Source organism: Symphodus melops (genome assembly GCF_947650265.1).
Source record: "Symphodus melops genome assembly, chromosome: 2".
Classification (NCBI taxonomy): Eukaryota; Metazoa; Chordata; class Actinopteri; order Labriformes; family Labridae; genus Symphodus; species Symphodus melops.
In genome coordinates, this window is record NC_136692.1 from 6733239 (window position 1) to 6748335 (window position 15097).

The window sequence follows — 15097 nt, forward strand, 5'->3', positions numbered from 1 at the left end:
TGAAATGTGTGCAGCATTTCAATGTTACCGGTAGAGGTGGAGAAATACTTAAACGTTATATATACAGTTGGATCCATGGATAAGGCTGTCAAAGCTTGCATTTTCTCACTGTCAAAGAACCCGAGTAAAGGACCAAAATAAACAATATGTATGTCCTTCACTCAATTCTTTCACACTTTTCTGTGCCAGTCTGTGGCATACAGCCATGAGCCGATTTATTCCTACAAAAGATGTAAATCTATAAAAATGGGTCAGTCCTTAAAAAGCACACAGAGAAGTCCCTTAAGAACAAGTGTAAGGATTTAGAGAGATCTATTGGTTGGTGTGAATTTCTTCAATAGTTTAAAACCAACTGAAATAAGAAATGTTAAGGTTTTGTCTTTACCTTTGAATAATATTAACACAGTGATTGAGACATTCTTCCAAAGAATTTTTTTCACATTGCACCACCAATTCTCTTCAGTTAACCATATCCAAACACTGACTTCAGAGAAGGCTTTGTTTGTTCTCTCTATTTTTCGGGACACACCAGGAAGTAAAGTTTCTAGTGAAGATAATTATTACTACTTTGTTGCAATCTGTAATCAGAACTACTGGATGCCAATAAGTCATACAAGCATGTATTTTAAAGCAGTAGTTTATATCCTAGCTTGTAATTTGTGTGATAACCATAAAGATATGGATTCTGGGCATATGTTTTCCAGACTTCAGGCATAGCCGGCAGTTTGTTTGTTTGTTTTTGTTTGGATGATTTTTTAGCTAAATGTTAAACAAATGTTTGGCCCTCTGTTTAGTTTTTGGCACTTGATGGCTGTCCAAGATGTCAGTTGTCAAGCTCTTTCTATAAGTTAAATCCTTGGATTATACTAATTTTTTTATCATACCTGATTTGTTAGCAGGAACATTGTTATAGAGATTGTAGCAGGCAATAGTGACCTCAAGTCTATTATCTTAACTTATCTTGGATATGTCTTTTACCTGCTGATTTCACACTGGGGAGCGTAAGCTACAAGTCTATAAAGTCCATAAATGATCAACTACAGTCCAACTCTATGGGAAACACAGAGGTTAACCACCTGATTCATTGACTATTAACATTCGAAAACTTGGCGTTTGCCAAACTCTTGCTAGTTACTTCTGGTTCCATAAACATTTCTGATCTTCCAATCCAGGCTTTATATTAGCAGTTAGGAAACTGATGGGTGATGGCTATCTTTAATATTTAAACTAATGGAGCAGATCCATACACGTCGTTCAGTGTTCCTCGTGTCTGGTGCAAACACCACATTAATGGACAAAATAATCCCCATTGGGCTCATCAAGAGACTTGCAGGTCTCCTGAGGAGGAACTGAGCGAGCGAAAGGATCCATCGATCCTTCATGACAGTATCTGTTAGTGGTTTGCACACATCTGTGTTTAGGCTTGGGTGCTTGTCTCTTTAAGTTGCCCCTCCAGTTATAGATGGCAGGGCTGCAGTTCATGATATGGATAGACCCATAGAATCTGGAATACATGTGCACATCTTAATATGTATATTCCTGGCAGACTATGGTTGATTCAACTTCTGAGTTTCCTACCACCCATCCTTTTGGAACAATACACAAGATGCTCCATCCCTCACATTCAGTTCCAAGGACATATCTTATAAGCCAGTGATATTGAGAAACTTCTTGCAACACAAATTAAAGCAGTTACTAAGCATTCAGCTTTCAGTGGTGATCCTGTTAATCCCTTTTTTGTCCTAGCTCAGATTGGCAGCACTCAGTAGAGGCAGTCCTCAAAGTCTGCCCTTTCATCCAGGTTGAATCTACACTGGCTGTCCTTTAATTTTTTTCTTCTTTGATGAAGCAAGCAAACTTTGAGTGTGTTGCCCAGTCTACTCTCGGCACAAGAATTCCTGCCAGGCCACAATTGATGAGGATAAGGCAGCTGCCCAGCCAGATGTAATGCTTTTTTTATTAGTGCCTCGGGTAATGATCAAATGTACGCTCATCAGTGATTCTGTATCCTTACCCACCAATGTCTACATGTGAGAATCAATGTTTTTTTTATTTAAACATCAGCCTTATATTAATTTACAGATTCTGCAATGAATGCAGAATTCACTGGTGGGGAACTGGATTTAGGTATTGCAAGTGTTTTGCTGTATCATTTGTAATGTCCACTAGCTTTTTATCAGGCCTACTGTACTGTTGTATGGTTTAGGAAAAACAGTCCATGCAAGTACAGCTAATAATTCCCTCTAAGGTGTTGTTTCTCAACACCATTTACGTTCTCGCTTCTCATGTTTCTAGTCAGACCGTTAACAAAAGCAACACATGGAAACGGAAGTCTTGGCTAGAACTTCTTCATTGCTAAACACTGGTTACACTAGAAGCTCCGTAAATGTGGCAGTCACTTCCTTAATCTTAATTGTCATCTGCTGATAACTGATAAGTTCGGAGAATGATATCTGTCTTAATCATACATTTCAAATGAGTTAATATAATACTCTTTCTTAGAAATATAATTTCAGGTTTATATGTGTTTTTTATTCTTTACAATCAGTTCAATCAAACATCATCAAAGGGCTTTTTTTCTGATACCATATAGATCCATTAAATGATTGTTCTTATCACATGCTAACCCTGGAAGGGTTACTTGTTAGCACGGTTAATATAATAGATTTATTTTGGCCTTATATTTGGTCTTTGAAAAGCATTTTTCACATTTTAAAAGGAACTCTTTACATACAGACGTTCTTTCCTACTCCTGAATTCCCCCATTTGGGATCAATAAAGTTATATCTTCCCCATTGCATTGATTGTTTGAAGTCAACTCAAGTACAAAGCCATTCAAAAAGGATATTAGTAAATTAAAAATTCTCAACTACTAGTAGCCCTAATCGCAGTACAGAGCAGCCAATTAGCTTTAACTTTGGCTCCAGGGGGCTTTATTGACACGTCTTATTGTAAGAAAGTGTACATAACGTCAGCTTTTAAAACAGAAGTTTGGCTTCGAAAGTGTTTAGCACAGTAATTCAAATTCTACAGAGTCAGCAAAATGCAACTTAATAGGACACAAGCCTGATACCTTGAAGGGTTTATACCTACACACTACAATACAAACACAAGAACCTCCAAATGAAAACCCAAACAAGATGAACACATCCTTAAGGCAACTTTTGGAAATGAGACAGCAAGTGGCTGCAATCTTTATTTATGGATGGGGAAGCTTTTAAGGGCTCATGGGCATTTCCTCTCTTAGAAAACTTTAATTTTTCATGCCCAGTGTGTTGAGCAATTTAATTGGCTGCTGTGTTGTGTTATGTTTGAGCCACAGTGCTTGTTTTTGAGGTCTGGCTGGTGCTAATGTGCTGTCTTATCAAGTTGAGGAGCAGACAGACGGACAGGTGAGACGAGGGAAGCCTAGCGTCCTCTCTCTCTCCTCTACAAAGTAGGCAGCAGATGTCTGCTATTTCCTGAGGGACAGAGATAAATGATGTTTCTTCACTCCTTCTCCCTCTCTGCTTCTTTTTTGATCTTTTTAGTATCACTCGTTTTGCTTCTTTTTCATGATCTTTCATTCTCTTCCTCTCATTCTGATCAGACGAGTTTGCTCCTTCACCCTTAAGACATTGCTCATTCCTCTTTTCTTCCTTTGATCCATCCCTTACCATAATGTTCATATTATTGTGTCTTTTTTTGATCTCCTCAGGCAAACAAGCTACGCACAAAAACCTTGAAGAATACGTTGAACCCAGTATGGAATGAAACACTGGTGTATCATGGAATCACGGCAGCCGATATGACCACCAAAACACTCAGGTAGGTGTTCAGCTTTGAATGTGGCCAGCAATTTAGCACTTGCCAACCAAAATAACCAGGATCTTATCGATGATAATGATTAACGTTTGAAACTGGTGTATGAAACTGTCGTAGACCACTTCACATACCAAGTTTGTGATCCATGAAAACAAACCCGACAGTTTAATGTGTGCACTCGTAAGCAGAACTCTGACCCATACATGCGTACATTTTGGAGGCAGAGGAAACTTGCGAGGCAGATGATGAGGTGATGAATTAAAGCCAGACTGACTATTGATGCCTCTTTGATTTCACTAAACTATGAAATATAGTCATCCAACCCAGCAGTTTAATTAATAGACGCACACGTGGTAAGCTGTTTTCTTAATTTTAAAAAATTAAGATATATTAACATTCCTTTACACTTTTCATCAGCGTTGTCTTACCTTCATTGAATTGAAGCTGTATAAAGTAAGCTAACCCCCAAAAACAAAGTGGCAATAGACTTGATTAAAATGTTTGATATGATTCTTAGTTTTAATAAATATTACTCAGCTGTAAGACACAGACTTGGCGGTGGCTGTTGAACACATTTTGCCTTCTCGTCGTGCAACACATCTTCATCATCTGCACCAAATTATTATATAAATTTCCTTCTAACATGAGTTTAAGTGTGGAAGATATGTCTGGGCATCGATCACACAATCATTTGAGTTCTCCACGATAAAAGTAGCACATGCTTTTGTTTGCAATTCAGACTTCTGATTTGCAATATCCTACAGTGAGGGAGACTACCGACTGACATGAGCACTCTGATATGACATGAAGAAATCCGTGTGGGTCCTGTACACATACTGTTTTAACACAGTCGTGATCACGCGGAATGATAAACAGTGGATATCTTGGCACTGCAGGAGGACTGCATTAATGCAGCAGCAACATGATATTATATATATATAATAAGATATTATTATTATTATTATTAGCAAGATATTAGAACACCATTTTGTAAAGAGTAAATGGACTTGAGCTTGTACAGGTATAGTGCTTATCGGGTCTTCTGGGTACTCAAAGTGCTTTTACACCGCAGGGCGCACCTACACATTCACACCTATTCACACACTAACGGCAGAGCTTGCTATATAAAGGGACCAAGTGATAAGCTGATCAAAAGTTATAAATCCCATTTTTATATGGGAGAAACTTGGGCTTCTGTACATGGGGAGTGCAACTGCTTGACTATCAGAACTCCTTTTTTGAGCAGGCCTTTTTCAAGTAATTGTTGTTTGGCCTTTAGAGGAAGATTGCTGCTTCACATTCTCCAGTAAACTGCCAGCAACACTCTTTGCCTCCTCGTGGGCTTACCAGGTCATTATTTCAGCCAGACGACTGTTCCACTCGCTTATTGCTGCAGCAACTGCCCAGGTGCTGGCTTTGCGTTGATTCCCCCCCCCCCCTCCTGCGGTGTTCTCCATACGGACTGATTGAGGTCAAGCGTAGCCATCTTGGCCCAAAAAACTGTGACACACTCGAGTCGTCCTGCATGTGTGAGTGGAATTAGAGACAGAGCTTACATGTGTTTTGTTTGTGAACGTGTGCGCTGCATACGATCAGTGTCAGTTCGCTCAGCGGATTCATTACAGGGTTGGATGTTATTGTTTATCTTGAGGAAACAAAGCACATAGGCACTCTGATGTACACACCCACACACACACACACACACAAACATAAACATGAATCTCATCTTCATCCCACAAATGCATTCAGTCAGGTGCTTATTCTCTTGTGTGTATGTCAAGGACAATAACTGGCAAGAAAGATCATGCATGGCCCCTCCTCCGTAAGAAGAGGAAGCATCAACATACACACGTGCAAACAACACACGTCCTTGAGCTTTTGGAAACACACTCATTAAGAGGAAAACATTTACTCTCCTTCCCTAAATACACACACACACACACACACACACACACACATTCACAAAGAGAGTCCCCTCAAACTAGAGGAAACCCACCTGACCTCTGTTCAAGGACACAGCCAACAGACACAAACCAGCACGGGGGCTCTGGGAAGCCAAAAACGAGGAGGAGGAGTGTGACCAGTGTCGAGCGAGAGATGAAGAGAGAGAGAGAGAGAGAGAGAGAAAGAGAGAAGTGACTGCCAAGATCAACAAAGAGAGCAAGAGAGAGAGCGTGAATGATGTCAAGTGACAGATAAGGCAGTATGGAAGGGGAAAATAGGGAGTGCAAGATTGAGGAAGACAACAGAACAGAGGGATGGAAAGGATCCAAGGGTCAAGTGAAAGAGAGAGAGTAGTGAAATGGATAAAATGATGAATGAGGAAATTCACTTAGCTGCGAAAAACAGGGCAAGGGGATGGGGAGGAGTTTATTCGGAGGAGAGCCAAAAAATAGCTAAAAAAATATTGAGGGGAATGGGGAAAAAAAGTGAGACAGCAAGTGAATGAAACACTGCCTGACAGAAGAGAAAGGGTAGATAGCATAAAATCAGACAGAAGAAGAAAATCTGCACCAGCTCTCACTGGATGTGTCCAGGCACCAGCGAGATACCTCACCCAATAGACAGGCTGTTCTCATTAATCAACAGAAAGTGGTGAACAGTCAGAGAACGGCGGAAACACTGAGGGATCCCTTGAGAGATGTTTACTCACTCGATTGTGCCCTGCTGCACGCTTCTCCGCTGCTCCCAATGTGGGGCAGAAGACGAGCTGCTGTGTACACTCATAGCACTGGAAGGCACGAGGACTTTGTCCAGACTTAGCCTCCCTTTCGACCCTCCTTAAGGCCTGGACTCTTAGAGCTCATAGTTAAACCGGGCAATGCTGCTGTCAGAGCAACTAAATCCAGATTAGATAAATATGATTCAAATGTGAACAAAGAGAGATTTCAGGCCTGGCGGATCTTGCAACACTTGTGGTTTAACACCAAGTTCTCCGTATCAATAGAACATCCGTATTAATAGGCAACAACAACACTGCAGGAGTGCAAATAGTTGCTCAGTTTACAGCACAGCCATAAAGAAACCTCAAATGTAAATGTTAAAAAAGTCATTCAAAAAGGCCCGCTCATGCAATCTGATTTCATGCATAAGTTTCCCACAGAACAGCAGGACCCAGTAACTTTAATTATCTTGCAAAAGTAGTCCGAGGTAGGGGAGGGACTTTCTTGTGTCGCTGATGCGACACATATATATATATATCTTTGTTTTATTTCTCAAATGTTTAGCTCTCTAAACATATTTTCTCTGGCAGTTTCTCTCACAGCGTCACCACCGCTGTACTTTGGGTTTCAACGCGTTCAGTTTGAAGAAGCAGCAGTAGGAGATGTTTGTCGTCCATACAACTCGAAACAGTGTTGTGAGAGTGAAAACATAACCACTAGGCTCTTCCCTAAGATCTGTTTGACTTCTTAACAGAGATGTGTCTCTGAATCGTGACCAGGGAATTCCGATGTAAATTAGCTCAGCGCTAACTCTGGTACAGCTCCAGGGCTGTACTCTGTCCCTGACTAAATGAAGAAGAATTGTTGCACATGCTGAAGATGTGCCTCAACATGCACAAGTAAATTTGATCTTTGAACCAACATCTGACAAAGTGATAAAAGTGCAAGAAGTGTAGTCAACAACATTTTAAAAACTGAAAACAAAACATTCTAGGCGCAACATGTGCTGTAAAAATGTTTTCATGCAGTGCAGAAGGAAATGATTGGTGTTGTTTAATTATACATTCATTTGTTCGCTATGTAATTGCTCATTTGCGGCTACAATGATTATATAAAGCCATTATACCGTGACAAAATGCACTTAAAGGGAAAAAGGACAGCTAAACAGAAGCTGGTTATGAAACAGTCTGGAGGGCAAAAATATCTCGACATTGTACCAGCTTTAATTTGTTAAATATTACGTTTATAACAAACTGTTGTTATATAAACAGGGTCTAATAAAGTTAATAAAGTCCATCTTCATGCTACATAGTGTCGCTGGCCCTTTTTGACCTTTTCAACAAACCATCCGTCAGTTGATTTCATGACAAAGTATCCTGCAGCAGATGGTGCAGCGAGGTGCGGGAGAAAAAAAAGAATCTTTCAGGTTTCAGTGGCTGGTTCAGATGACTTATTTCACGGCGTAGGGTAGAGAGGTGGTCACAGGGAGCTTCTGAAAACCACTGTGGCTCAAGTGAGCTCAGAACAAACCAGATTCAGGTTTACAGAAACAAACAGCGTTCACAAAGACAATACCTGGAAGAAGACACATTGTCTTTCTTTGAAGGGGGTGTCTGGAAGACCAAAGCCACGAAAAGGTTCAAGTTTGGATTTCAAGTCTATACCGTCACCTACAATGGTTATGTTAATCTCAATACATAAAAGAGTAGGATGTAAACCTGTTGTGGCTACGCAACTCAAAGTTTAGATAGTAAAGTTGAATCAAAAGAGGATCAAACAATAGTCATTAAACAAATACAGAATTACAATTCTAATTAACCTAGTTTCCACAAAGGCTGTGAGAGGTACTCTGAACTGAAAAGGCAATGGAACTGAAACAAACTGCAAATAAACTCCCTCTTCACACATTATTTAGTCTGTTATTGTATCTTATTTTGTATAATTTAAAAGCGAACTTTTTCCTTCCTCTAGTTTACATGTTTCATAACTGATCATTTGAGTTGTCTCTAACCTGTAAAAAAAAAAATACCCCAACATGAGAAAACTGCAATTTGAAGTAGACCTATCTGTATCAAACTTGATTTGAAGACTGAATATGAGACCAGCTGACAGCTGCCTGAAGATGTTTTGTTTTTTTTAAATACATTTTGGGCCATGGTTACCTTCATTGGATAGTACAGCTGAAGAGAGATGAAGAAAGGTTGGGAGGAGAGAGTTGGGAGTGACATGCAGATAAAAGGAGAGCTCGGATTTGAACCCACTGCAGCAGCTGCAAACAGGACTGCTGGCTCTGTACAGTACATGGGGTGCGCAACGTAACCACTAGGCTGTCGGCTCCCCCTGAAGATTTCTTTTCAGTGCAGTGAGGTCGACAGGGTTTTGATATTAAGCCCACATTCATCAACAGTGTCGAACAGTCTTTCCCTGCCTTTCGGCAAATGTCTAATTATTTAGAAAGCAGTGACAGTGATAATGTGGAGCCTCGGTCCTTCCCCTTATTCAGATGACACAGCATATTTTAGTGCTTAATAAACCAAAAAAGAGGGGAATTGTTTTTCATTTGGAAGATACTCAACTCGAAGACTCCTTGTGGCTTTTATGACCAAAACAAATATTAAGCAGGAACTTAACAGAGGCGGGTTGGACTGTGCGGAGGTGTTGTGATGAGAGGTGGCATCGAGATATCCTGCGAGTGTGTGTGTGTGTTTGTGTGTGTGTGTGTGTGTGTGTGTGTGCTAAAGGACTACCAACATGATGTCAGTGCCAGGTCTAGTCACACTCAATTTCTCTCCTCTCTCTCTCCGTCCCTCTGTCAGCCTTGGTAATAGACTGTCCTGCACTGTGGGGAGATGGGGACACGTCTTGAACTTGATTCTGTATTGGATGTATGGGCGAGGCTGAGATTGGCTACAGGATGCCCCAGGTGCGATGTATGGTTGGTAACTGATATGGTCAGGCGTGAATAAATAATCTTTCATTATCAGTAAGATGTCAGTGTGAGATGGATATTTTGGATTGAGTTTGCTTGATTATTATTATTTTATTTTTTTTTGCCATGCTAGAAGTATCTTAGTGCGGATGACGATGTTGCTTAGATGGTGGTTTCACCAGTTTTCCAGAATAAAAGAAATCTACAAGTTTTACGTGTATATAATGGATTTCTTTTAATTCCAGTGTGTACAGACATTTATGGTCCCCAGAGGAGGGATCCGTCAGACTTCTGTGACCCTCTCCCTTTTTTTTTTTTTGATGCCGCCATGAGGTTAACATTCATGTCTTCGGCCTTAAAGAATAGGGCGCGAGGGAACACTTGGAGCACTTGCAGAAGAGGAAGAAGCCAAAAGTTTGGGCGGGGCTGGTGTCACATTTCACAGCAACCTACATCCCATCCGAGACACCCCACATGTATGACAGGGCAAAGGCACATAAATCATCTGACAGCCGTGGTCATGAGTCAGAGTTATTCTGAAGCCCTTGCTACAGATACTCATCCGTTCTGACTAAAAGGCTTCAACCAGCATGTCAAACGTCCAAATGTCAAAGGGACAGAAAGAGAACAGGAAAAAAGGGAAGGTGTGTGTGTGTGTGTGTGTGTGTGTGTGTGTGTGTGTGTGTGTGCGAGTGTGTGTGTGTGTGCGAGTGCGATGAAAGCCACAGAGAGAGGTTAAGAGTACAGAGTGAAGAGCGAGGAAGAAATCAAGAGCAGTGACAGCCCATGTGGGAATTTTCGAGCACAGAGGGAATATTGTAGCAGGTGATGGGCTGTGAAGCCTGTACTGAAGCTGATGGAATATTCACTCTCCATCAAGCATCCCCATCAGCTTGAATAAGTGTGCCCTGTGGAGGAAATTATTTTACACAACTGGAGAAACAAAGAAGACAATAGTACTTTTACAGTGCGGGCTTCACACTTGGAGCATCTTGAACATTTCTGCACATAACACAACATCAGAAACAAAATTTGGTCTAAGCATCTTTTCAGTGTCATCCACCACAATGACACGGACAAATTGTACATCTACTGTATGTTATTTCATCCCAAAGTCTTTTTCATGATGTCACACCCATGCTCCGCTTTGCAGATCAAATAAATCTGTTTGATTCGTCCTCTAAAGCCAACATAAGGGTGACATTTTTTGGTTTTCCTTAAATGTCAACAAAAACCTGCAACTGCTGCACCTTTACAAAATCTTTACAAAATCACATCTCCTTTTGCTTTCAACTTCCACGATTCAGCCAATGATGTTCAGCTTTAAATAAAAACATCAGGACTGCAAACGACAGTATTTACCTCTGAACAATGTCTCGCTTAAGTTAAGTCAGAGACGCAAGCCAACTTCTTCCTCACACTAAACTGTGGTAAATAGGACATCATCGTCCTCATCAGCCCTACAGTCTTTCGATAACTTTAATCTGTCTCCTTCCCCACAGATCTCTGAGTCATTTATTTCAGCAGCTTCTCCTTTGAACATCACATCAATCAATTTACCAGAACTGACTTTTTTTTTTAATCTAAAGAACACAGCTTGTCTGTCGTCCATCACTCTTCTTCCCTGCTGCCAAAACTTTGATCCATGCCTTCTTCACATCAAGGATCCACAGCTGTGTTTCCCTCAACTGATTTAACTCACTGCCCTTCCTCTTCTTCATTAAGCCTGAAAGTCCAGACCCTCTCTTATCGTAACATTCTTATTAGTGGAGGGATTCATACCTTCCCCCCTCGATTACATCCTACAGATTTGCATGCCACAGATATTTAGCTAAAGTTGCTCTGCCTCATCTGTACTTTTGCTCTACCCTTGTGCACTTTAAAATACAAGTTTAGATCTTGCATTTAAACCCAAAAACATAATCTCAGGTTACTATATTAATCCTCTAAGGGAAATTCAGTTTGCTTTTGTTGAATTTTACTGATAAAATAAAAGTTTTGAGTTTGGTGTAACAAAACAACTGAAATGTAATGTTTTGTCCAGCCCTAATACGTATCAAACATTCCCCAAAAACAGCAGTCACAGCAAAAATAAGTTCACATTTAACCTCCTAATCATACTCACCTTATCATAAACCATTATGTGCTGTTACTCATCATGTGTATATGGCTCAGTGTGTTGTAATCCATAACTTATCCTGATATTTTCTTTATCCTGGGCGAAGTGTCCCGTCTATCTCATCATCTTGTATGACTTCTCGTTAAACCATCATGGGATCCTAATGTACCGTGAATTACTTCATCCTAAGATACTTCCCCAAAGAGCCATTATATCACTGTGTACTTCTTGTCTTGTTTTTCTTTGTGTATCAAAGTAAAACTTTAACCACTTAAAGCACAAACCTTACTCTATGGAATAAAAACCAACCTGCAACATGACAAGGTACCTGTCCAATCAAACGTCCCCTTATACCACAGCTCTGCGATCAATTCCACTTTTAAGTTAGTTTTGAGGCTTTTGTTGTCACGGATGGTTGCATGACTGTATAGGAGTAGATAGAGGTGTACTGAAGTGTGTCACAATGTAAGAGGTGTTCTGCACTGGATGAAAGTATTAGTAATACAATTCAACATATTGCAGGCCAGCACAACACCAAAAGTCATTTTGAACCTTTTTTTTTAAAGGTACAACCTAAAGCAGAATTCATTGCAGAGCACTTTTAAAAGGGTCACAATAGATTGTACAAGTAACCTAATGAAGAGGCTGATGCGTGTATATGATACATAATGTATGCTCATGAATTACAAGTCCTTTTAATTCATATTATACTTGTAAAACACGTAATTAGGATCCTTTCAAATCAGCCTGCTTTAAGCAATGTCTCAGCTTCTACATGTTTTAATTAGGACAAATCAGTGTCTGATTTAGCAACAGCCAAGAAAGAAAATGATTGAAATCCTTTATGAACTCTTTCCTCCTTCAGCAGTCACTCAACATGCTCAACATTCACGAGGCTGCTCGTTTGAATCTGCAGAGAGCTCGTCGTGTGTTGCAGATGGAGGAGCCGATTGATTGTGCGGATGCACTTTGGATATATTTGGCAGCGTCGACGCCTGCTTTTCAATAATGAGTGGCAGAAAAGCAGCAGCAGGGTTCATATGCAAGTTATCACTGACTCACCTGCTTCTTTTCTACTCCCCTGCTGCATGTGTGTGTGTGTGTCTGTGTGTGTGTGTTCAGGCTTTGTGTGTGTGACATGGACAGACTCGGACGAAATGAATTCATCGGAGAGGTGAGGGTGGCTCTGAAGAAACTGAGAGAGGGAGAGAACAAACGCTACAATATGGGCCTGGAGAGAATTGCACAGGTAGATGCATTGTGTGTGTGTCTGTGTGTGTCTGCGTGTGTGTGTGTGTGTGTGCGTGCGTAGACTGCTCACATAAATACCAAATTGGTTTTGGTAGACATATATCAAGATGTGTCCTATTTCCATTGTGCATGTTTGCCTGAGGGCTATCACACATCAATTTCAAAAGCTGCGTTATAAAGTGTAATAGATATTCACCTGCAGGCTCTGTAGGCTATAACCATCATCTCTCTCTCTCTCTCTCTCTCTCTCTCTCTCTCTCTCTCTCTCTCTCTCTCTCTCTCTCTCTCTCATTTCAGAACAAAGAGGCTAACAATCAATTGGTGGAGCAGGGAGCGCCCGTTGCAGAGGAGGAGGTAAAACTATCATCAACTTTATCATCAACAATCTTATCATCATTTTCAACAAAAACACGGCTCTGCAATTTCCTATTACTCTTTTTTTTTCATTTGATACATGTTCTTATCGTTTCAGAAATACTTATCTGTCAACCTTTTTTTAAATTGTACTTATTGCAACCTCCAAAGGAAAAGAAAGTTTAATTAGATGTTTTTAATCAGTATATGCACTGATCCATAAACTCTTTGGGGACCTGTGTGAAAAGAAACTCCTCACAGGACTCGTTGTAGCAACATGGTGTTAATGTCGCCAGAGCTGCAGGTGTTTTTCTCCTCAGGTGCTCTTTATCTAAGGCCTCTTCATGGTTGTAGAGACAGAGGCTAATAGCTTTTGGTCTCTGATTAGACTCAGTTTATGGTTCAAACCTGCAGATTAAAAGACGAAGGCAGCTGTGTAGTTTTGCCAGGCTCAGATAAGGCCTTTAATTACAAGCTTTAATTTGAATATTCCTGCTGCCAAATAAGACACAAAGCAAATCGTTTAGCTCTTAAAAAATGTTTCAGAAATCCCAACTCGTTTATTCTAAAGCATGTTGTCAGTCTCTCATTTTTAATGGAATTGTGTTTTTGTTTTTTTTCGAACTTTATTGACCCTGGCTCAGGATATCCCTTTGTGTCCTCACTGAAGGAGGAAATGTCAGGTTTAAAGCAGGTGCTGCTTCTGACAGACTGTTTTTTTCTGTGTCCCCAGCGTGGTCGCATCCTGGTGTCATTGTGTTACAACACAGAGAAAGGCTGCCTGCTGGTGGGGATCATACGCTGCGCCCATCTGGCTGCCATGGACTCTAACGGCTACTCTGACCCCTTCGTCAAAATGTAAGTCACGTCAGTTATTCATGAAAAAAACCTGCGATACTACAAATTATGCTCACATCCAGGTGTTCCACATTTCCACAGAAGCAATTTACATTTGATATATCAGCAAAAAAACTGAGGGTGAATAAGTTGGGTTCAGCCATAGATTATAGTCATTCAGAGTTAAAGCTACAATTAGGATCTTTGAGCTGTTCTTGATTTTTTTTTTTTTATTCTAAAATCACTACTGACACACGTATAGGACAAGGTCAGCAGAAAATATGAAGCACTGCTTTGTCCACAGGGGGCGCCAAAATCAACACAAACTGAACCCAAACAGTCACCGCCTGGATTTAATGTGTTATATAACTATAAAGGAATCTATGTGGTTGGGCAGCATCCCTCTGTTCCTTGAAGTGAGTCCTTGAGTTGATCCTGTAAAGGGATTGATAACTTTGTGGCCACAATCTTTTCTGATCTTTACTAATAATAAAAACATGTTGACAATGTCCTGCCACTTACCTGCCATTATTGAGTATTCAAGGAGCATGATGTTGAGAAACTGTACGTGAATCAGCTAACAAGTTGCAGAAAGCCACAGGGGTTAATCAGATTTTATAAATTAAAATGTTTTCATGGTGTTTTGGGCCACGAGCTGTGCTGGTATCAGTTTGCAGATTATTTTGGCACACACAAAAAAGGGAGGAGAAAGCACTAAGTATCTCGCAGTCCAATCCAAATGATCAACAATGATAATGAATGAACTAAAAGGTTTGCTCAATATGGACAGATGTATTTGTCAATTCTCAAATTTTGCTTCGAGTAAGTGTTCAGCATGGAGCCGAACAAGGTTAGAGGGCTCTGACAGCACTCGCACAGTGCGTAACATTTGTTCAGATTCACACACACTTCACCCCTCGACCAGCTTGACAGGACTGAGGGGGCGGAGCCACCAGATTCCCTGCTCTGACACCGGCATGACACAACACCCACAGACCCAGGATATACAAGCGCGGGGGCGACTGCGAAATGTGAAGCGTCTATAAGACTGATGGAGATGCACAACCATTAAAACCGCTCACACACGTGAGGATGTCTGATAGAGCAGCTGCCTGTAATGACCTGACACTTAAAATGTAA

General features: G+C 40.6%; 1 protein-coding gene across 4 annotated transcripts in view; it reads left to right on the top strand.

Annotated features, from left to right (window-relative positions):
- Positions 1–15097, top strand: part of doc2g (double C2-like domains, gamma) — a 72374-nt gene that overhangs the window by 42577 nt on the left and 14700 nt on the right. For all 4 annotated transcript variants that reach the window (XM_079338032.1, XM_079338031.1, XM_079338029.1 and 1 more), the window contains 4 exons: positions 3698–3807; positions 12638–12764; positions 13064–13120; positions 13854–13978. In XM_079338032.1, the coding sequence (XP_079194158.1) occupies positions 3698–3807; positions 12638–12764; positions 13064–13120; positions 13854–13978 (419 nt within the window). The remainder of the gene's footprint in view (positions 1–3697; positions 3808–12637; positions 12765–13063; positions 13121–13853; positions 13979–15097) is intronic.